Genomic DNA, 23,790 nt, shown 5'->3' on the forward strand with positions numbered 1-23,790 from the left:
GCATCATGGTCGGGGAGAGGGGCATCATGGTCGGGAAGAGGGGCATCATGGTCGGGGAGAGGGGCATCATGGTCGGGGAGAGGGGCATCATGGTCGGTGAGAGAGGCATAATGGTCGGGGAGAGGGGCATAATGGTCGGGGAGAGGGGCATCATGGTCGGGAGAGGGGCATAATGGTCGGGGAGAGGGGCATAATGGTCAGGGAGAGGGGCATCATGGTCTAGGAGAGGGGCATAATGGTCGGGGAGAGGGGCATAATGGTAGGGGAGAGGGGCATCATGGTCGGGGAGAGGGACATAATGGTCGGGGAGAGGGGCATAATGGTAGGGGAGAGGGAAATAATGATCGGGAGAGGGACATAATGGTCGGGGAGAGGGACATAATGGTCGGGGAGAGGGACATAATTGTAGGGGAGAGGTGGTGGGGCATAATGGTCAGGGAGAGGGGCATCATGGTAGGGGAGAGGAGCATAATGGTCGGGGAGAGGGGCATAATGGTCTAGGAGAGGGGCATAATGGTCGGGGAGAGGGGCATAATGGTAGGGGAGAGGGGCATCATGGTCGGGGAGAGGGACATAATGGTCGGGGAGAGGGGCATAATGGTAGGGGAGAGGGACATAATTGTAGGGGAGAGGGACATAATTGTAGGGGAGAGGTGGTGGGGCATAATGGTCAGGGAGAGGGGCATCATGGTCAGGGAGAGGGGCATCATGGTCGGGGAGAGGAGCATAATGGTCGGGGAGAGGGGCATAATGGTCGGGGAGAGGGGCATAATGGTCGGGGAGAGGGGCATCATGGTCGGGAAGAGGGGCATCATGGAAGGGAAGAGGGGCATCATGGTCGGGGAGAGGGGCATAATGGTCAGGGAGAGAGGCATAATGGTAGGGGAGAGGGGAATAATGGTCAGGGAGAGGGGCATAATGGTCGGGGAGAGAGGCATAATGGTCGGGGAGAGGGGCATAATGGTCAGGGAGAGGGGCATAATGGTAGGGGAGAGGGGCATAATGGTAGGGGAGAGGGGCATAATGGTAGGGGAGAGGGACATAATGGTCGGGGAGAGGGACATAATGGTCGGGGAGAGGGACATCATGGTCGGGGAGAGGGGCATCATGGTCGGGGAGAGGGGCATCATGGTCGAGGGAGAGGGGCATTATGGTCGGGGAGAGGGGCCTAATGGTAAGGGAGAAGGGCATAATGGTCGGGGTGAGGGTCATAATGGTCGGGGACAGGGGCATAATGGTCGGGAAGAGGGGCATAATGGTCGGGGAGAGGGGCATAATGGTAGGGGAGAGGTGGTGGGGCATAACGGTCAGGGAGAGGGACATAATGGTCGGGGAGAGGGACATAATGGTCGGGGAGAGGGACATAATGGTCGGGGAGAGGGACATAATGATCGGGGAGAGGGGCATCATGGTCGGGGAGAGGGGCATAATGGTCGGGGTGAGGGGCATAATGGTCGGGGAGAGGGGCATAATGGTCGGGGAGAGGGGCATAATGGTCGGGGAGAGGGGCACAATGGTCGGGGAGAGGGGCATATTGGTCGGGGAGAGGGGCATATTGGTAGGGAAGAGGGGCATAATGGTCGCGGAGAGGGGCATAATGGTAGGGGAGAGGGGCATCATGGTCGGGGAGAGGGGCATCATGGTCGGGGAGGGGCATAATGGTCGGGGAGAGGGGCATAATGGTCAGGGAGAGGGGCATAATGGTCAGGGAGAGGGGCATAATGGTCGGGGAGAGGGCCATAATGGTCGGGGAGAGGGGCATAATGGTAGGGGAGAGGGACATAATGGTAGGGGAGAGGTGGTGGGGCATAATGGTCAGGGAGAGGGGCATCATGGTCGGGGAGAGGAGCATAATGGTCGGGGAGAGGGGCATCATGGTCGGGGAGAGAGGCATAATGGTCGGGGAGAGGGGCATAATGGTCGGGGAGAGGGGCATAATGGTCGGGGAGAGGGGCATAATGGTCGGGGAGAGGGGCATAATGGTAGGGGAGAGGTGGTGGGGCATAATGGTCGGGGAGAGGGGCATCATGGTCGGGGAGAGGGGCATCATGGTCGGGGAGAGAGGCATAATGGTCGGGGAGAGGGGCATAATGGTCGGGGAGAGGGGCATAATGGTCAGGGAGAGGGGCATCATGGTCTAGGAGAGGGGCATAATGGTCGGGGAGAGGGGAATAATGGTCGGGGAGAGGGGCATCATGGTCTAGGAGAGGGGCATAATGGTCGGGGAGAGGGGCATAATGGTAGGGGAGAGGGGCATAATGGTCGGGGAGAGGGGCATAATGGTCAGGGAGAGGGGCATCATGGTCTAGGAGAGGGGCATAATGGTCGGGGAGAGGGGCATATTGGTCGGGGAGAGGGGCATAATGGTCGGGGAGAGGGGCATAATGGTCGGGGAGAGGGGCATAATGGTCGGGGAGAGGTGAATAATGGTCAGGGAGAGGGGCATAATGGTCAGGGAGAGGGGCATAATGGTCGGGGGGAGAGAGGCATAATGGTAGGGGAGAGGGGCATAATGGTCAGGGAGAGGGGCATAATGGTCAGGGAGAGGGGCATAATGGTCAGGGAGAGGGGCATAATGGTCGGGGAGAGAGGCATAATGGTCGGGGAGAGAGGCATAATGGTCGGGGAGAGAGGCATAATGGTCGGGGAGAGGGACATAATGGTCGGGGAGAGGGACATAATGGTCAGGGAGAGGGACATAATGGTCGGGGAGAGAGGCATAATGGTCGGGGAGAGGGACATAATGGTCGGGGAGAGGGACATAATGGTCGGGGAGAGGGGCATAATGGTCGGGGAGAGAGGCATAATGGTCGGGGAGAGGGACATAATGGTCAGGGAGAGGTGGTGGGGCATAATGGTCGGGGAGAGGTGGTGGGGCATAATGGTCAGGGAGAGGGGCATCATGGTCGGGGAGAGGGGCATCATGGTCGGGGAGAGGGGCATAATGGTAGGGGAGAGGGGCATAATGGTCGGGGAGAGGGGCATCATGGTCGGGGAGAGGGGCATCATGGTCGGGGAGAGGGGCATAATGGTAGGGGAGAGGGGCATAATGGTCGGGAGAGGGGCATATTGGTCGGGGAGAGGGGCATAATGGTCAGGGAGAGGGGCATAATGGTCAGGGAGAGGGGCATAATGGTCAGGGAGAGGGGCATAATGGTCGGGAGAGGGGCATATTGGTCGGGGAGAGGGGCATATTGGTCAGGGAGAGGGGCATAATGGTCAGGGAGAGGGGCATAATGGTCGGGGAGAGGGGCATAATGGTCGGGGAGAGGGGCATAATGGTCGGGGAGAGAGGCATAATGGTCGGGGAGAGGCATAATAGTCGGGGAGAGGGGCATAATGGTCGGGGAGAGGGACATACTGGTCGGGGAGAGAGGCATAATGGTCGGGGAGAGAGGCATAATGGTCGGAAAGAGGGGGAGGTGATGGTTTTTATTGAAGCAGGGCTGGGGGTGTCTAATCTGTCCCTCTGCATCTGTCCCTCTGCTCTCTCGGGTCTGTCTGGGTTAAGGCTGGCCTGCAGACATGATAATCCTCCTGATTAAAGCCAGTGTAGACCTAAACCAGACTGAGCCTCTCAGAGTTACATTTTTCTATGGAAAATTGGGATTCTTAACATTAAGAAAAATCCCCAACCAAAAAACAAAACAAAGATAATTAGATGCAGAAAGTAAATAGCACGGTGGGTCAATTTGTGCAACAACTAAGATGCTCCACTTGTCTGCTCTTTTGGTGCCCTGACTACCATGGTGTGAACAGTGTGAAGCAAACCCGTACGCATGAACAGACACTGTGTGTTCTTCAAGTGTTGCATCTCACTCATCTCAAAATCCAAGCCTATTCATTGATGACATGACCTGCTTTACTGAAGTTGGGAGACATTGCAAGCCAAGAAATTGCAAGATACAGCTAAGCCGATCTATCAGTATAGGCAGGTCGGCTACCAGGCAGACTGAACACTATCTCTCAGTATAGGCAGGTCGGCTACCAGGCAGACTGTCAGAACTGAACACTATCTATCAGTATAGGCAGGTCTATCTATCAGTATAGGCAGGTCGGCCACCAGGCAGACTGTCAGAACTGAACACTGTCTATCAGTATAGGCAGGTCTATCTATCAGTATAGGCAGGCCGGCCACCAGGCAGACCTGAACACTATCTATCAGTATAGGCAGGCCGGCCACCAGGCAGACCTGAACACTGTCTATCAGTATAGGCAGGTCTATCTATCAGTATAGGGAGGTCGGCCACCAGGCAGACCTGAACACTATCTATCAGTATAGGCAGCACCAATTGGGCCAGATGGGCTCTCGTTCCTCAGCCTGGCTGAAGGAGAGTTATTAGGTTCTAGTTGGGCCAGATGGGATCTCGTTCCTCAGCCTGGCTGAAGGAGAGTTATTAGGTTCTAGTTGGGCCAGATGGGCTCTCGTTCCTCAGCCTGGCTGAAGAGATGAAGGACAGTTATTAGGTTCTAGTTGGGCCAGATAGGCTCTCGTTCCTCAGCCTGGCTGAAGAGATGAAGGACAGTTATTAGGTTCTAGTTGGGCCAGATGGGCTCTCGTTCCTCAGCCTGGCTGAAGGAGAGTTATTAGGTTCTAGTTGGGCCAGATGGGATCTCGTTCCTCAGCCTGGCTGAAGGAGAGTTATTAGGTTCCAGTTGGGCCAGATGGGCTTTCGTACCTCAGCCTGGCTGAAGAGATGAAGGAGAGTTATTAGGTTCTAGTTGGGCCAGATGGGCTCTCGTTCCTCAGCCTGGCTGAAGAGATGAAGGAGAGTTATTAGGTTCTAGTTGGGCCAGATGGGCTCTCGTTCCTCAGCCTGGCTGAAGGAGAGTTATTAGGTTCTAGTTGGGCCAGATGGGCTCTCGTTCCTCAGCCTGGCTGAAGGAGAGTTATTAACATTCTCTTTCTGCAAATTATGAAGTGAGATGAGCTGCTGGAATGTTGACTCAACCAATCACAGCTCAGCTTTCTCCGTCTCTCTATATATCTCCCACTCTGTCTGTCCCTCTCGCTCCAAGTAATTCTTCCTCGTGTAACCTGCTGAGTGAGTAGCTGTCTTCCAGGCCTCCAAAAAATGGTCACCATTTCAATTGATTTCCAGTCAGGCTAATTTTACTACTAGACCATGAAGCTAGACAGAATATGTATGATAACAGAATAGGGGGACAGGGTAGGACAGTGGAGACAGAATATCTATTATAACAGACTAGGAGGACAGTGGAGACAGAATACCTATTATAACAGATTATGGGGACAGGGTAGGACAGTGGAGACAGAATATCTATTATAACAGACTAGGAGGACAGTGGAGACAGAATACCTATTATAACAGACTATGGGGACAGGGTAGGACAGTGGAGACAGAATATCTATTATAACAGACTATGGGGACAGGGTAGAACAGTGGAGACAGAATATCTATTATAACAGATTAGGGGGACAGGGTAGGACAGTGGAGACAGTATACCTATTATAACAGACTAGGAGGACAGTGGAGACAGAATACCTATTATAACAGGCTATGGGGACAGGGTAGGACAGTGGAGACAGAATATCTATTATAACAGACTATGGGGACAGGGTAGAACAGTGGAGACAGAATATCTATTATAACAGATTAGGGGGACAGGGTAGGACAGTGGAGACAGAATATCTATTATAACAGACTAGGAGGACAGTGGAGACAGAATATATATTATAACAGACAAGGGGGACAGGGTAGGACAGTGGAGACAGAATATCTATTATAACAGACTATGGGGACAGGGTAGAACAGTGGAGACAGAATACCTATTATAACAGGCTATGGGGACAGGGTAGGACAGTGGAGACAGAATATCTATTATAACAGACTATGGGGACAGGGTAGGACAGTGGAGACAGAATATCTATTATAACAGACTACGGGGACAGGGTAGGACAGTGGAGACAGAATATCTATTATAAACAGACTATGGGGACAGGGTAGGACAGTGGAGACAGAATACCTATTATAACAGACTAGGGGGACAGGGTAGGACAGTGGAGACAGAATACCTACGATAACAGACTATGGGGACAGGGTAGGACAGTGGAGACAGAATATCTATTATAACAGACTAGGGGGACAGGGTAGCACAGTGGAGACAGAATATATATATTATAACAGGCTAGGGGGACAGGGTAGGACAGTGGAGACAGAATACCTATGATAACAGACTAGGGGGACAGGGTAGGACAGTGGAGACAGAATATCTATTATAACAGATTATGGGGACAGGTTAGAACAGTGGAGACAGAATATCTATTATAACAGACTAGGGGGACAGGGTAGGACCGTGGAGACAGAATATCTATTATAACAGACTAGGAGGACAGTGGAGAGAGAATATCTATTATAACAGACTACGGGGACAGGGTAGGACAGTGGAGACAGAATACCTATTATAACAGGCTAGGGGGACAGGGTAGGACAGTGGAGACAGAATACCTATTATAACAGGCTAGGGGGACAGGGTAGGACAGTGGAGACAGAATACCTATTATAACAGACTACGGGGACAGGGTAGGACAGTGGAGACAGAATGTATGTAGTGTATGACCAGTACGGTAGTGTAGACAGACAGGGTACGGTAGTGTAGACAGACAAGGTACGGTAGTGTAGACAGACAGGGTACGGTAGTGTAGACAGACAGGGTACGGTAGTGTAGACAGACAGGGTACGGTAGTGTAGACAGACAGGGTACGGTAGTGTAGACAGACAGGGTACGGTAGTGTAGACAGACAGGGTACGGTAGTGTAGACAGACAAGGTACGGTAGTGTAGACAGACAAGGTACGGTAGTGTAGACAGACAGGGTACGGTAGTGTAGACAGACAAGGTACGGTAGTGTAGACAGACAGGGTACGGTAGTGTAGACAGACAGGGTACGGTAGTGTAGACAGACAGGGTACGGTAGTGTAGACAGACAGGGTACGGTAGTGCAGACAGACAGGGTACGGTAGTGTAGACAGACAGGGTACGGTAGTGTAGACAGACAGGGTACGGTAGTGTAGACAGACAGGGTACGGTAGTGTAGACAGACAGGGTACGGTAGACAGACAGGGTACGGTAGTGCAGACAGACAGGGTACGGTAGTGTAGACAGACAGGGTACGGTAGTGTAGACAGACAGGGTACGGTAGTGTAGACAGACAGGGTACGGTAGTGTAGACAGACAGGGTACGGTAGACAGACAGGGTACGGTAGTGTAGACAGACAGGGTACGGTAGTGTAGACAGACAGGGTACGGTAGTGTAGACAGACAGGGTACGGTAGTGTAGACAGTCAGGGTATTGTAGTGTAGACAGACAGGGTACGGTAGTGTAGACAGACAGGGTATTGTAGTGTAAAACCTGCAGAACAAGACAATGGGTGGCCCTGGAGGACAGGCCCTTTAAGGTAATGTACTGTTCGGTATACATAGTTATAGGCAAATCAGTGCAATGCACACACCCTCTGCTGCCATCCTCCCACGCTTCATCAAAGAGCAGGCTAAATTACAGGACAGGAAATGGGAGGAGACAGACAGCTAGACATTCTGAGAGTTTTCCATCAACTGATCACCACTCCATTCTTAAACTAGTTTTATATTTCTCCTTTCCTCTCTCGAAGCTTTCCCATCCGCTCTCTCACTCTTTCCCATCTGCTCTCTCTCTCTTTCCTATCTGCTCTCTCTCTTATCTCTCAAGGTGTTCCAGAAGCTAGGCATCAACCCAAAGTCTAGAGTTTTATATTTCTCCTTTTCTCTCTCTCTCTCTCCCATCCTCTATCTCGCTCTCCCATCCGCTCTCTCTCTCTTTCCTATCTGCTCTCTCTCTTTCCCATCCTCTCTCTCGCTCTTTCCTATCTGCTCTCTCTCTCTCTCCCATCCTCTCTCTCGCTCTCCCATAAGCTCTCTCTCTCTTTCCTATCTGCTCTCTCTCTCTTTCCCATCCTCTCTCTCGCTCTCCCATCCGCTCTCTCTCTCTTTCCTATCTGCTCTCTCTCTTTCCTATCTGCTCTCTCTCTCTCTTTCCCATCCTCTCTCTCGCTCTCCCATCCACTCTCTCTCTCTTTCCTATCTGCTCTCTCTCTCTTTCCCATCCTCTCTCTCTCTTTCCCATCCTCTCTCTCTCTCTTTCCCATCCTCTCTCTCTCTTTCCTATCTGCTCTCTCTCTTTCCTATCTGCTCTCTCTCTCTCTTTCCCATCCTCTCTCTCGCTCTCCCATCCACTCTCTCTCTCTTTCCTATCTGCTCTCTCTCTCTTTCCCATCCTCTCTCTCTCTTTCCCATCCTCTCTCTCTCTCTTTCCCATCCTCTCTCTCTCTCTTTCCCATCCTCTCTCTCTCTCTTTCCCATCCTCTCTCATCTCTCTCTTATCTATCAAGGTTTTCCAGAAGCTTTCCTATCTTATCTGTCAAGGTGTTCCAGAAGCTAGGCATCAACCCAAAGCCTAGAGCAGGGAGGTACAACTTGTTACTGTAGCTCTACAGTGTAGACTCCTAGTATGTTTCTATAACCAACCCACGAGGAGAACACAGGGGGCCCTGTAGCTCTACAGTGTAGACTCCTAGTATGTTTCTATAACCAATAAATGCACCACCTGAAACTGGACATTTTTAGAAGATATACTTTTCCACCAACCTTAACTTGGCGATACTGTCTTCATTCTCGATTTGTCCGAATCAAAACACAACCTGTCCTGTAACTCCCAGTAATGAAAACCAAAAGTATTTGGTTCAATCACATGATGTGGTGTCAACAACCTGTAGCTGGCTAGACCAGTATACCTGATATGGACCACCGTGTACTGACTGTATCCGAGCTATAGACGAGCTTCGCCTGATAGGACTGTTATACTAGTTAACTAAACTATCCAGAACAGACAGAACAGGTCCAATAGGTTATTATCTCATAGTGTTGTTAACTCACCGGGGACCGGAGGGAGGACCGTCACGAACAACAGCATCGTGATTTGCTTCAGCAACGACATTGACTTCACTCTGTTGTACATTTGATTTAACTTGAAACTTCCCGTTCTTCCAAAACTTAACGTATGTCTTTATACACTTCTGTCTCTTTCACGTACAGTTCAATAACCGTAACCGAAGTGTCCAGTATGGAGCGACACATTGAAGACGGCGTCAGGTTGTCATGCTAACAGCTACTTGACACAACGTTAGCTACGCTAAGTTACCTAACTAACATTAACAATACACTGCTAGCGTTACTAACAGGTAGTTAACTATGTTAAAATAAACTTGTTAGGGAATAAACCCGTCGGCCTTTTTTTTTGCCCACAGAAGTCCAACTTTGCCGTGTTCCCCCCCCTAACGGTAGCTAGCTAGCTCCTTTGCTAATGTTAGGCCGCCTTGGTAGCGAACTGACGTTAGCTTGTTGTTTCACAAAGGTCCGTCAAAAACAAAACAAATTCCATGTTGACTATGCCTATTGCATAGGTCCTTGTCTTAATAACGTATCCATTCAGGGTTATTTGGTCTATTCAGGGTTAGTAAATAGGTTAGTCCCGTCGGGGTGGATAGACGTCTCTTCTGCTGCTCCCAGGCTCGGTTGCATTTGGCCTTGACCGGGCAGTGCGGCAGACAGGCGACGGGGGAACGCCTGGTTGTGTCTCCAGAATCAGGTTGTTGGATGAAGAAACGGAAGCTCCCTATCTGCAGGCAGGACACCAGACAGTGTGGCGGGGGAACGCCTGGTTGTGTCTCCAGTATGAGGTTGTTGGATGAAGAAACGGAAGCTCCCTATCTGCAGACAGGACACCAGACAGTGTGGCGGGGGAACGCCTGGTTGTGTCTCCAGTATGAGGTTGTTGGATGAAGAAATGGAAGCTCCCTATCTGCAGACAGGACAGATAGCAGACAAGACAGTGTGGCCGGGGAACGCCTGGTTGTGTCTTCAGTATCAGGTTGTTGGATTTGTTTGGGTGGATGAAGAACTGGAAGCTCCCTATCTGCAGACAGGACTAACTACAACAATACATTCCTGCTGGAACCTGTAGTGGAACTTTACCGCCACCCTGTGGACATAACTCTACAGATAGCAGGTCCAGAAAACACTTCTACTGAAACATATAAAGTGTCCACAAGATGGCAACATGTCTGGTGAAAGACCCGCACATAGTGCATCAACTCATGTAACAACATGCCCCCAAAGAATTTGGAATATGAGTCGCGTTTTCCTAGTGGCTTGTTTCTGCGTTTTCTTTTGATTTCCCATCACGATCCAGTGTTTAAGAAAGGTGAACGGAGTTGAATAGTTGTAACGTGTGATGTTCTTGTCCTATAATGGGACAGCATAACATAGGTTAGGGATTAATTCAATGGAACAACTGTTCATTCCTCGACAGATTATCATCTTTAGGTTCTCTGGGTAGGCAAAGTGAAAGGGGGGCGTGCCGAACGGTTTCGCCCGGTAATAATACACGGGACACGGGTACTTTGAGGACTGGCTTCACGGAGATCCACGGTAACAGACAGTGCATGGGCACAATCTATTTAGAAAACAGGAGCAGTACGGTATACTTTTGTAATTCCTCAACTCAAATGAAATAATATCCCTAGGTCTCTAATCTGTTATTTTCATGTTAAACATGAACTTTAAACCTGTAGCCTGCAACGTTGATATGTGACACAGTAAAAAGGCAATGATTGAATGGTATTCAAATGAAGATGGCATGTTATTCAAATGAAGGTGACATGGTATTCAAATGAAGGTGACATGGTATTCAAATGAAGGTGACATGGTATTCAAATGAAGGTGACATGGTATTCAAATTAAGATGGCATGGTATTCAAATGAAGGTGACATGGTATTCAAATGAAGGTGACATGGTATTCAAATGAAGATGGCATGGTATTCAAATGAAGGTGACATGGTATTCAAATGAAGATGGCATGGTATTCAAATGAAGGTGACATGGTATTCAAATGAAGATGGCATGTTATTCAAATGAAGGTGACATGGTATTCAAATGAAGGTGACATGGTATTCAAATGAAGATGGCATGGTATTCAAATGAAGGTGACATGGTATTCAAATGAAGATGGCATGGTATTCAAATGAGGATGGCATGATATTCAAATGAAGATGGCATGGTATTCAAATGAGGATGGCATGATATTCAAATGAAGATGGCATGGTATTCAAATGAAGATGGCATGGTATTCAAATGAAGGTGACATGGTATTCAAATGAAGATGATATGGTATTACAATTAAGATGGCATGATATTCAAATGAAGATGATATGGTATTCAAATTAAGATGGCATGGTATTCAAATGAAGGTGACATGGTATTCAAATGAAGGTGGTATGGGATTCAAATGAAGATGATATGGTATTCAAATGAAGGTGGCATGGTATTCAAATGAAGGTGGCATGGTATTCAAATGAAGGTGGCATGGTATTCAAATGAAGGTGACATGGTATTCAAATGAAGGTGGCATCCTTATGTTTGACTTTGCAGATATTTCCTCCGACAGAGATGGCCGCCTCGCTTCGCGTTCCTAGGAAACTATGCAGTTTTTTGTTTTTTTACGTGTTATTTCTTACATTGGTACCCCAGGTCATCTTAGGTTTCATTACATACAGTCGAGAAGAACTACTGAATATAAGAGCAGCGTCAACTCACCATCATTATGACCAAGAATATGACTTTCCCGAAGCGGATCCTGTGTTCTGCCTTTCACCCAGGACAACGGAATGGATCCCAGCCGGCGACCCAAAAAAACAACTTCGTAAAAGAGGGAAACGTAGCGGTCTTCTGGTCAGACTCCGGAGACGGGCACATCGTGCACCACTCCCTAGCATTCTTCTCGCCAATGTCCAGTCTCTTGACAACAAGGTTGATGAAATCCGAGCAAGGGTAGCATTCCAGAGGGACATCAGAGACTGTAATGTTCTTTGCTTCACGGAAACATGGCTCACTGGAGAGACGCTATCGGAGTCGGTGCAGCCAGCTGGTTTCTCCACGCATCGCGCAGACAGAAACAAACATCTTTCTGGTAAGAAGAGGGGCGGGGGGCGTATGCTTCATGGTTAACGTGACGTGGTGTGGCCACAACAACATACAGGAACTCAAGTCCTTCTGTTCACCTGATTTAGAATTCCTCACAATCAAATGTCGACCGCATTATCTACCAAGGGAATTCTCTTCGATTATAATCACAGCCGTATATATCCCCCCCCCAAGCAGACACATCGATGGCTCTGAACAAACTTTATTTGACTCTTTGCAAACTGGAATCCATATATCCGGAGGCTGCATTCATTGTAGCTGGGGATTTTAACAAGGCTAATCTGAAAACAAGACTCCCTAAATTGTATCAGCATATCGATTGCGCAACCAGGGCTGGAAAAACCTTGTATCATTGCTATTCTAACTTCCGCGACGCATATAAGGCCCTGCCCCGCTCTCCTTTCGGAAAAGCTGACCACGACTCCATTTTGTTGATCCCTGCCTACAGACAGAAACTAAAACAAGAAGCTCCCGTGCTGAGGTCTGTTCAACGCTGGTCCGACCAATCTGATTCCAGACTCCAAGTCTGCTTCCATCATGTGGACTGGGATATGTTTCGTATTGCGTCAGACAACAACATTGACGAATACGCTGATTCGGTGAGCGAGTTCATTAGAACGTGCTTTGAAGATGTCGTTCCCATAGCAACGATTAAAAAATTCCCAAACCAGAAACCGTGGATTGATGGCAGCATTCGCGTGAAACTGAAAGCGCGAACCACTGCTTTTAATCAGGGCAAGGTGACTGGAAACATGACCGAATACAAACAGTGTAACTATTCCCCCCGCAAGGCAATCAAACAAGCTAAGCGTCAGTATAGAGACAAAGTAGAATCTCAATTCAACGGCTCAGACACAAGAGGTATGTGGCAGGGTCTACAGTCAATCACGGATTACAAAAAGAAAACCAGCCCCGTCACGGACCAGGATGTCTTGCTCCCAGGCAGACTTAATAACTTTTTTGCCCGCTTTGAGGACAATACAGTGCCACTGACACGGCCCGCAACTAAAACATTCGGACTCTCCTTCACTGCAGCCGACGTGAGGAAAACATTTAAACGTGTCAACCCTCGCAAGGCTGCAGGCCCAGACGGCATCCCCAACCGCGCCCTCAGAGCATGCGCAGACCAGCTGGCTGGTGTGTTTACGGACATATTCAATCAATCCCTATCCCAGTCTGTTGTTCCCACATGCTTCAAGAGGGCCACCATTGTTCCTGTTCCCAAGAAAGCTAAGGTAACTGAGCTAAACGACTACCGCCCCGTAGCACTCACTTCCGTCATCATGAAGTGCTTTGAGAGACTAGTCAAGGACCATATCACCACCACCCTACCTGACACCCTAGACCCACTCCAATTTGCTTACCGCCCAAATAGGTCCACAGACGATGCAATCTCAACCACACTGCACACTGCCCTAACCCATCTGGACAAGAGGAATACCTATGTGAGAATGCTGTTCATTGACTACAGCTCGGCATTTAACACCATAGTGCCCTCCAAGCTCGTCATCAAGCTCGAGACCCTGGGTCTCGACCCCGCCCTGTGCAACTGGGTACTGGACTTCCTGACGGGCCGCCCCCAGATGGTGAGGGTAGGCAACAACATTTCCACCCCGCTGATCCTCAACACTGGGGCCCCACAAGGGTGCGTTCTGAGCCCTCTCCTGTACTCCCTGTTCACCCACGACTGCGTGGCCACGCACGCCTCCAACTCAATCATCAAGTTTGCGGACGAAACAACAGTGGTAGGCTTGATTACCAACAACGACGAGACGGCCTACAGGGAGGAGGTGAGGGCCCTCGGAGTGTGGTGTCAGGAAAATAACGTCAACAAAACTAAGGAGATGATTGTGGACTTCAGGAAACAGCAGAGGGAACACCCCCCTATCCACATCGATGGATCAGTAGTGGAGAGGGTAGTAAGTTTTAAGTTCCTCGGCGTACACATCACAGACAAACTGAATTGGTCCACCCACACAGACAGCATCGTGAAGAAGGCGCAGCAGCGCCTCTTCAACCTCAGGAGGCTGAAGAAATTTGGCTTGTCACCAAAAGCACTCACAAACTTCTACAGATGCACAATCGAGAGCATCCTGTCGGGCTGTATCACTGCCTGGTACGGCAACTGCTCCGCCCACAACCGTAAGGCTCTCCAGAGGGTAGTGAGGTCTGCACAACGCATCACCGGGGGCAAACTACCTGCCCTCCAGGACACCTACACCACCCGATGTCACAGGAAGGCCATAAAGATCATCAAGGACAACAACCACCCGAGCCACTGCCTGTTCACCCCGCTATCATCCAGAAGGCGAGGTCAGTACAGGTGCATCAAAGCTGGGACCGAGAGACTGAAAAACAGCTTCTATCTCAAGGCCATCAGACTGTTAAACAGCCACCACTAACATTGAGTGGCTGCTGCCAACACACTGACTCAACTCCAGCCACTTTAATAATGGGAATTGATGGGAAATGATGTAAAATATATCACTAGCCACTTTAAACAATGCTACCTAATATAATGTTTACATACCCTACATTATTAATCTCATATGTATACGTATATACTGTACTCTATATCATCTACTGCATCTTTATGTAATACATGTATCACTAGCCACTTTAACTATGCCACTTTGTTTACATACTCATCTCATATGTATATACTGTACTTAATACCATCTACTGCATCTTGCCTATGCCGCTTTGTACCATCACTCATTCATATATCTTTATGTACATATTCTTTATCCCCTTACACTTGTGTGTATAAGGTAGTAGTTTTGGAATTGTTAGCTAGATTACTTGTTGGTTATTACTGCATTGTCGGAACTAGAAGCACAAGCATTTCGCTACACTCGCATTAACATCTGCTAACCATGTGTATGTGACAAATAAAATTTGATTTGATTTGATTTGCCTCCTTGCTCGCACACGCTTTTTCAGTTCTGTTTTCTATAGGATTGAAGTCAGGGCTTTGTGATGGCCACTCCAATACTTTGACTTTGTTGTCCTTAAGCCATATTGCCACAACTTTGGAAGTATGCTTGGGGTCATTGTCCATTTGGAAGACCCAATTGTGACCAAGCTTTAACTTCCTGACTGATGTTTCAATATGTCCACATAATTTCCCTGCCTCATGATGTCATCTATTTTGTGAAGTGCACCAGTCCCTCTTGCAGCAAAGCACCCCCACAACATGATGCTGCCACCCCCATGCTTCACGGTTGGGATGGTGTTCTTCAGCTTGAAAGCCTCCCCCTTTTCCCTCCAAACATAACAATGGTCATTATGGACAAACAGTTCTATTTTTATTTCATCAGACCAGAGGACATTTCTCCAAAAAGTACGATCTTTGTCCCCATGTGCAGTTGCAAACCGTAGTCTGGCTGTTTTCTTCCTTGCTGAGAGGCCTTTCAGGTTATGTTGATATAGGACTCATTTTACTGTGGATATAGATACTTTTGTACCTGTTTCCTCCAGCATCTTCACAAGGTCCTTTGATGTTGTTCTGGGATTGATTTGCACTTTTCGCACCAAAGTACGTTCATCTCTAGGAGACAGAACGCGTCTCCTTCCTGAGCGGTAAGACGGCTGCGTGGTCCTATGGTGTTTATACTAGCGTACTATTGTTTGTACAGATGAACGTGGTACCTTCAGGCGTTTGGAAATTGCTCCCAAGGATGAACCAGACTTGTGGAGGTCTACAATTTGTCTTGGCTGATTTCTTTTGATTTTCCCATGATGTCAAGCAAAGAGGCACTGAGTTTGAAGGTAGGCCTTGAAATACATCCACAGGTACACCTCCAATTGACTCAAGTGATGTCAATTAGCCTATCAGAAGCTTCTAAAGCCATGACATTTTCTGGAATGTGAGGGATCATGAGGTGGAGGAGAATCGCCATGTGGGTCTCATTGATGTGAGGCATCATGATGTGGCGGAGACACACCATGTGGGTCTCATTGTTTACAACCAACAAATGAATGGAGTGCTGGAAAGCAGTCTAGTAGTTGTAGACCAAAGTCCCGCCACAGTCGTTCAATGGGCTGGTTGTGGACACCTCTGCCAGCTATTTGACTTCCTCTGTCTGTAAAACATGGTTGGCAGACAGTTTTTTTTTATTGATTAAAAAAATGCTTCACGTAACAAAATGTGGAAAAAGTCAAGGGGTCTGAATACTTTCCAAATGCTCTGTAAAGCAAATAATGTCTTTGTACTTGAGGTGCCTTTTTCATGGCTTTTAATCTACAACTCTCCTAATGAACAACCCCCCCCCCCCAAAAAAAAAAAACGGGAGACTATGTAATTATACATACATTGGAGAAAGACTGCCACTTACTGTAAGTACTGTGGTAGGTTTGTATTACCTTATAAATTAAAGTATAGTGGCTGGTGAGGGTCTTCCTGCGGAGAGTGGGTCCTCCAAGAGACAGAAATGGGATGAGTGGAGGCCCCTCACACACCTCAGAGAAGTGATGTCTGTTCTGCAGCGTACTCAGGGTAGTGTGTCTGTACTGCAGTGTACTCGGGGTAGTGTGTCTGTTCTGCAGCGTACTCGGGGTAGTGTGTCTGTTCTGCAGCGTACTCAGGGTATTGTGTCTGTTCTGCAGCGTGCTCAGGGTAGTGTGTCTGTTCTGCAGCGTACTCGGGGTATTGTGTCTGTTCTGCAGCATGCTCGGGGTAGTGTGTCTGTTCTGCAGCGTACTCAGGATATTGTGTCTGTACTGCAGTGTACTCGGGGTAGTGTGTCTGTTCTGCAGCGTACTCGGGGTATTGTGTCTGTTCTGCAGCGTACTCGGGGTATTGTGTCTGTTCTGCAGCGTACTCTGGGTATTGTGTCTGTCACGTACTAACCTGTCTGTTTCTCCTCCTGACCCAGTTGACCTCTGATCTGTCACGTAATAACCTGTCTGTTTCTCCTCCTGACCCAGCTGACCTCTGATCTGTCACGTACTAACCTGTCTGTTTCTCCTCCTGACCCAGCTGACCTCTGATCTGTCACATACTAACCTGTCTGTTTCTCCTGAACTCTGATCTGTCACGTACTAACCTGTCTGTTTCTCCTGACCTCTGATCTGTCACGTACTAACCTGTCTGTTTCTCCTGACCTCTGATCTGTCACGTACTAACCTGTCTGTTTCTCCTGAACTCTGATCTGTCACGTACTAACCTGTCTGTTTCTCCTGACCTCTGATCTGTCACATACTAACCTGTCTGTTTCTCCTGAACTCTGATCTGTCACGTACTAACCTGTTTGTTTCCCCTGAACTCTGATCTGTCACGTACTAACCTGTCTGTTTCTCCTCCTGACCAAGCTGACCTCTGATCTGTCACGTACTAACCTGTCTGTTTCTCCTCCTGACCAAGCTGACCTCTGATCTGTCACATACTAACCTGTCTGTTTCCCCTGAACTCTGATCTGTCACGTACTAACCTGTCTGTTTCTCCTCCTGACCCAGCTGACCTCTGATCTGTCACGTACTAACCTGTCTGTTTCTCCTGACCTCTGATCTGTCACGTACTAACCTGTCTGTTTCTCCTCCTGACCCAGCTGACCTCTGATCTGTCACGTACTAACCTGTCTGTTTCTCCTCCTGACCCAGCTGACCTCTGATCTGTCACGTACTAACCTGTCTGTTTCTCCTCCTGACCCATCTGACCTCTGATCTGTCACGTACTAACCTGTCTGTTTCTCCTCCTGACCCAGCTGACCTCTGATCTGTCACGTACTAACCTGTCTGTTTCTCCTGACCTCTGATCTGTCACGTACTAACCTGTCTGTTTCTCCTCCTGACCCAGCTGACCTCTGATCTGTCACGTACTAACCTGTCTGTTTCTCCTCCTGACCCAGCTGACCTCTGATCTGTCACATACTAACCTGTCTGTTTCTCCTCCTGACCCAGCTGACCTCTGATCTGTCACGTACTAACCTGTCTGTTTCTCCTGACCTCTGATCTGTCATGTACTAACCTGTCTGTTTCTCCTGAACTCTGATCTGTCACGTACTAACCTGGCTGTTTCTCCTGAACTCTGATCTGTCACGTACTAACCTGTCTGTTTCTGTCTAGTACCAACCTGTCTGTTTCTCCTCCTGACCCAGCTGAACTCTGATTTGTCATGTACTAACCTGTCTGTTTCTCCTGAACTCTGATCTGTCATGTACTAACCTGTCTGTTTCTGTCACGTACCAACCTGTCTGTTTCTCCTGAACTCTGATCTGTCACGTACTAACCTGTCTGTTTCTGTCATGTACTCTTCACTCTCCCCCTCCAGCACCAGTGTTTGTCAGCTCTGGGCAGCTCTCTGCTCTCTCGCTCCCTCGCTCTCCAGCACACGGCGTTCCCGGTTTATGGTCAAGATTAAACCCTATCCGTCTCTCCCTGTCTGCAGCATACTGTGTTCCCGGGTGTTGTGACAGACCTGAAAAAGCAGATCCGTATGGTTTTGATGTCATGAAGGAGCATGAGGACGACCCGGAGATGTTATTTGACCTGCAGCAGCCTGGCCAAGTCCTACGCCTCCACGCCCGAGCTACGCAAGGCCTGGCTGGACAACATGCCATGCATCACAGCAAGAACCACAGACCTACCTGAGGTAGGCTTCATACAGCTAACTCTGACCCCTGACCTGAGGTAGGCTTCATACAGCTAACCCTGACCCCTGACCTGAGTTAGGTGTCATACAGCTAACCCTGACCCCTGACCTGAGGTAGGCTTCATACAGCTAACCCTGACCCCTGACCTGAGTTAGGCGTCATACAGCTAACCCTGACCCCTGACCTGAGGTAGGCTTCATACAGCTAACCCTGACCCTTGACCTGAGGTTGGCTTCATACAGCTAACCTTGACCCCTGACCTGAGGTAGGCTTCATACAGCTAACCCTGACCCCTGACCTGAGGTAGGCTTCATACAGCTAACCCTGACTACTGACCTGAGTTAGGCGTCATACAACTAACCTTGACCCCTGACCTGAGGTAGGCTTCATACAGCTAACCCTGACCCCTGACCTGAGTTAGGCGTCATACAGCTAACCCTGACCCCTGACCTGAGGTAGGCTTCATACAGCTAACCTTGACCCCTGACCTGAGGTAGGCTTCATACAGCTAACCTTGACCCCTGACCTGAGGTAGGCGTCATACAGCTAACCTTGACCCCTGACCTGAGGTAGGCTTCATACAGCTAACCCTGACCCCTGACCTGAGGTAGGCTTCATACAGCTAACCCTGACCCCTGACCTGAGGTAGGCTTCATACAGCTAACCCTGACTACTGACCTGAGTTAGGCGTCATACAGCTAACCCTGACCCCTGACCTGAGGTAGGCTTCATACAGCTAACCCTGACCCTTGACCTGAGGTTGGCTTCATACAGCTAACCTTGACCCCTGACCTGAGGTAGGCTTCATACAGCTAACCCTGACCCCTGACCTGAGTTAGGCGTCATACAGCTAACCCTGACCCCTGACCTGAGGTAGGCTTCATACAGCTAACCTTGACCCCTGACCTGAGGTAGGCTTCATACAGCTAACCTTGACCCCTGACCTGAGGTAGGCGTCATACAGCTAACCTTGACCCCTGACCTGAGGTAGGCTTCATACAGCTAACCCTGACCCCTGACCTGAGGTAGGCTTCATACAGCTAACCCTGACCCCTGACCTGAGGTAGGCTTCATACAGCTAACCTTGACCCCTGACCCTAAGCTAGAGGTTATTATTTCATTATGTTGGTCATGACAACTATCTTTGTATGTCTGTCTCTATAATGTCCATGTGGCATCTCTGGTGACGGAGTACTGAGGAGGAAAGGTGACTGTTCATGTTTCTATAGGTTGCTACGCTGCTGCTGCGTTTACATCTGCTATCCACATGGTGGCGCCACCACTACACCTGGGTCTTATGAGAGGTCCTCTAGAAAATATCCTCTTCTTCAAAAATCCAAGTCAAGTTTTATGTCTCGTGTGCCAAATACCTGCTGTTGTAGACTTTAACATGTAATGCTTGGTTACGAGCCCTTCTCAACGATGCAGAGTTAAAAAATACAAATTATAACACAAGGAATAAAATTAAATACACTGTAATATATACAGGAAGTACCAGATCACTGTGGAGCTATATACAGGGAGTACCAGTACCAGATCAATGTGGAGCTATATACAGGAAGTACCAGATCAATGTGGAGCTATATACAGGGAGTACCAGTACCAGATTAATGTGGAGCTATATATAAGAAGTACCAGATCAATATGGAGCTATATACAGGGAGTACCAGTACCAGATCAATGTGGAGCTATATACAGGAAGTACCAGATCAATGTGGAGATATATACAGGGAGTACCAGTACCAGATCAATGTGGAGCTATATACAGGAAGTACCAGATCAATATGGAGCTATATACAGGGAGTACCAGTACCAGATCAATGTGGAGCTATATACAGGAAGTACCAGATCACTGTGGAGCTATATACAGGGAGTACCAGTACCAGATCAATGTGGAGCTATATACAGGAAGTACCAGATCAATGTGGAGCTATATATAGGGAGTACCAGTACCAGATCAATGTGGAGCTATATACAGGAAGTACCAGATCAATGTGGAGATATATACAGGGAGTACCAGTACCAGATCAATGTGGAGCTAAATACACAAAGTACCAGATCAATGTGGAGCTATATACAGGGAGTACCAGTACCAGATCAATGTGGAGCTATATACAGGGAGTACCAGTACCAGATCAATGTGGAGCTATATACACGAAGTACCAGATCAATGTGGAGCTATATACAGGAAGTACCAGATCAATGTGGAGCTGTATGCAGGGAGTACCAGTACCAGATCAATGTGGAGCTATATACAGGAAGTACCAGATCAATGTGGAGCTGTATACAGGGAGTACCAGTACCAGATCAATGTGGAGCTATATACAGGAAGGCCCAGATCACTGTGGAGCTATATACAGGGAGTACCAGTACCAGATCAATGTGGAGCTATATACAGGAAGTACCAGATCACTGTGGAGCTATATACAGGGAGTACCAGTACCAGATCAATGTGGAGCTATATACAGGAAGGCCCAGATCACTGTGGAGCTATATACAGGGAGTACCAGTACCAGATTAATGTGGAGCTATATACAGGAAGTACCAGATCAATGTGGAGCTGTATACAGGGAGTACCAGTACCAGATCAATGTGGAGCTGTCTTTGGCCGGCCGGTACATCCACCCTTAAGCCGGACGACGCTGGGCCAATAGTGCGTCGCCTCATAGGTCTCCCGGTCGCAGGGCCATGCAGTCGTTGGTGAACAGGGAGTAAAGGAGGGAACTGAGGGGCCCCTGGGTTGAGGATCTGCGTGGTGGATGTGTTGTTGCCTTTCCTCACCATATGGGGGCGGCCCATCAGGAAGTCCAGGATCTTGTCCAGATGGGAGAGGGCAGTGGGGAACCTCTTGTCCAGATGGGAGAGGTCAGTGGGGAGCCTCTTGTCCAGATGGGAGAGGGCAGTGTGGAGCCTCTTGTCCAGATGGGAGAGGGCAGTGGGGAGCCTCTTGTCCAGATGGGAGAGGGCTGTGGGGAGCCTCTTGTCCAGATGGGAGAGGGCAGTGGGGAGCCTCTTGTCCAGATGCGAGAGGGCAGTGGGGAGCCTCTAGTCCAGATGGGAGAGGGCAGTGGGGAGCCTCTTGTCCAGATGGGAGAGGGCAGTGGGGAGCCTCTAGTCCAGATGGGAGAGGGCAGTGGGGAGCCTCTAGTCCAGATGGGAGAGGGCAGTGGGGAGCCTCTAGTCCAGATGGGAGAGGGCTGTGGGGAGCCTCTTGTCCAGATGGGAGAGGGCAGTGGGGAGCCTCTTGTCCAGATGGGAGAGGGCAGTGGGGAGCCTCTTGTCCAGATGGGAGAGGGCAGTGGGGAGCCTCTTGTCCAGATGGGAGAGGGCAGTGGGGAGCCTCTTGTCCAGATGGGAGAGGGCAGTGGGGAGCCTCTTGTCCAGATGGGAGAGGGCAGTGGGGAGCCTCTTGTCCAGATGGGAGAGGGCAGTGGGGAGCCTCTTGTCCAGATGGGAGAGGGCAGTGCGGAGCCTCTTGTCCAGATGTGAGAGGGCAGTGGGGAGCCTCTAGTGTTGATGTGTGTCATGACCTGCCTTTCAAAGCACTCCATCATTACAGATGTGAGTGCTACAGGGCGATAGTCAATTAGTCAGGTTACCTTGGAGCTCTTGGGAACAAGGGTTGTCTCTGATAGCTAGGGGGTGGTTTGGTGCTGTGGACTAAAACACCTGTGCAAGGGTTAAGGGTTGTCTCTCTGCTCATGGTACATTCCTTAGATAAGATCCCCTCAGAGGTTCCTGATAACAACTCTTTTCTCCTAGTCTTCTCCTGATAACAGCTCTAATACTGGAGTCTGACTGGAGGTCACACGTTATGCAATTATGTATTTTGGTTAGGTCAGGGTGTGACATGGGGGATGTATGTGTTGTTGTACTGTCTAGGGGTTTTGTAGGTGTCACGAATACCACCGTAGGTGGCTCCCCTTCCTGCTCGGGTGGCGCTCGGCAGTCGTCGTCGGTCTAGTAGCTGCCACTGAAGGTGGCTCCCCTTCCTGCTCGGGTGGCGCTCGGCGGTCGTCGTTGGTCTATTAGCTGCCACTGAAGGTGGCTCCCCTTCCTGCTCGGGTGGCGCTCGGCGGTCTATTAGCTGCCACTGAAGGTGGCTCCCCTTCCTGCTCGGGTGGCGCTCGGCGTTCTATTAGCTGCCACTGAAGGTGGCTCCCCTTCCTGCTCGGGTGGCGCTCGGCGGTCTATTAGCTGCCACAGAAGGTGGCTCCCCTTCCTGCTCGGGTGGCGCTCGGCGGTCGTCGTCGTCGGTCTATTAGCTGCCACTGAAGGTGGCTCCCCTTCCTGCTCGGGTGGCGCTCGGCGGTCGTCGTTGGTCTATTAGCTGCCACTGAAGGTGGCTCCCCTTCCTGCTCGGGTAGCGCTCGGCGTTCTATTAGCTGCCACTGAAGGTGGCTCCCCTTCCTGCTCGGGTGGCGCTCGGCGGTCTATTAGCTGCCACTGAAGGTGGCTCCCCTTCCTGCTCGGGTGGCGCTCGGCGGTCGTCGTCGTCGGTCTATTAGCTGCCACTGAAGGTGGCTCCCCTTCCTTCTCGGGTGGCGCTCGGTGGTCTATTAGCTGCCACTGAAGATGGCTCCCCTTCCTGCTCGGGTGGAGCTCGGCGGTCGTCGTTGGTCTATTAGCTGCCACTGAAGGTGGCTCCCCTTCCTGCTTGGGTGGCGCTCAGCGGTCTATTAGCTGCCACTGAAGGTGGCTCCCCTTCCTGCTCGGGTGGCGCTCGGCGTTCTATTAGCTGCCACTGAAGGTGGCTCCCCTTCCTGCTCGGGTGGCGCTCGGCGGTCTATTAGCTGCCACTGAAGGTGGCTCCCCTTCCTGCTCGGGTGGCGCTCGGCGGTCGTCGTCGTCGGTCTATTAGCTGCCACTGAAGGTGGCTCCCCTTCCTGCTCGGGTGGCGCTCGGCGGTCTATTAGCTGCCACTGAAGGTGGCTCCCCTTCCTGCTCGGGTGGCGCTCGGCGGTCGTCGTCGTCGGTCTATTAGCTGCCACTGAAGGTGGCTCCCCTTCCTTCTCGGGTGGCGCTCGGCGGTCTATTAGCTGCCACTGAAGATGGCTCCCCTTCCTGCTCGGGTGGAGCTCGGCGGTCGTCGTTGGTCTATTAGCTGCCACTGAAGGTGGCTCCCCTTCCTGCTTGGGTGGCGCTCAGCGGTCTATTAG

The 23,790-nt window shown here is 49.9% G+C and overlaps 1 protein-coding gene across 2 annotated transcripts in view; it reads right to left on the bottom strand.

Annotated features, from left to right (window-relative positions):
- LOC110524928 (bone morphogenetic protein receptor type-2) overlaps positions 1-21,523 on the bottom strand; it is a 71,041-nt gene extending 49,518 nt beyond the window's left edge. Inside the window, exon 1 of one of the 2 annotated variants that reach the window (XM_090206982.1) lies at positions 21,215-21,523. Coding sequence is in view for 1 of the 2 variants with exons in the window: in XM_090206981.1 (XP_090063107.1) it covers positions 8,933-9,014 (82 nt within the window). In the remaining variant the exon portion in view is untranslated. Of the gene's footprint in view, positions 1-8,932; positions 13,434-21,214 lie in introns of those variants that run through there. The other variant, XM_090206981.1, reaches the window with a different exon arrangement.
- Between the last annotated feature and the right edge of the window lie 2,267 nt (positions 21,524-23,790).

This window comes from Oncorhynchus mykiss, chromosome 18 (assembly GCF_057628025.1).
Source record: "Oncorhynchus mykiss isolate SJ-2025 chromosome 18, ASM5762802v1, whole genome shotgun sequence".
Lineage (NCBI taxonomy): Eukaryota > Metazoa > Chordata > Actinopteri > Salmoniformes > Salmonidae > Oncorhynchus > Oncorhynchus mykiss.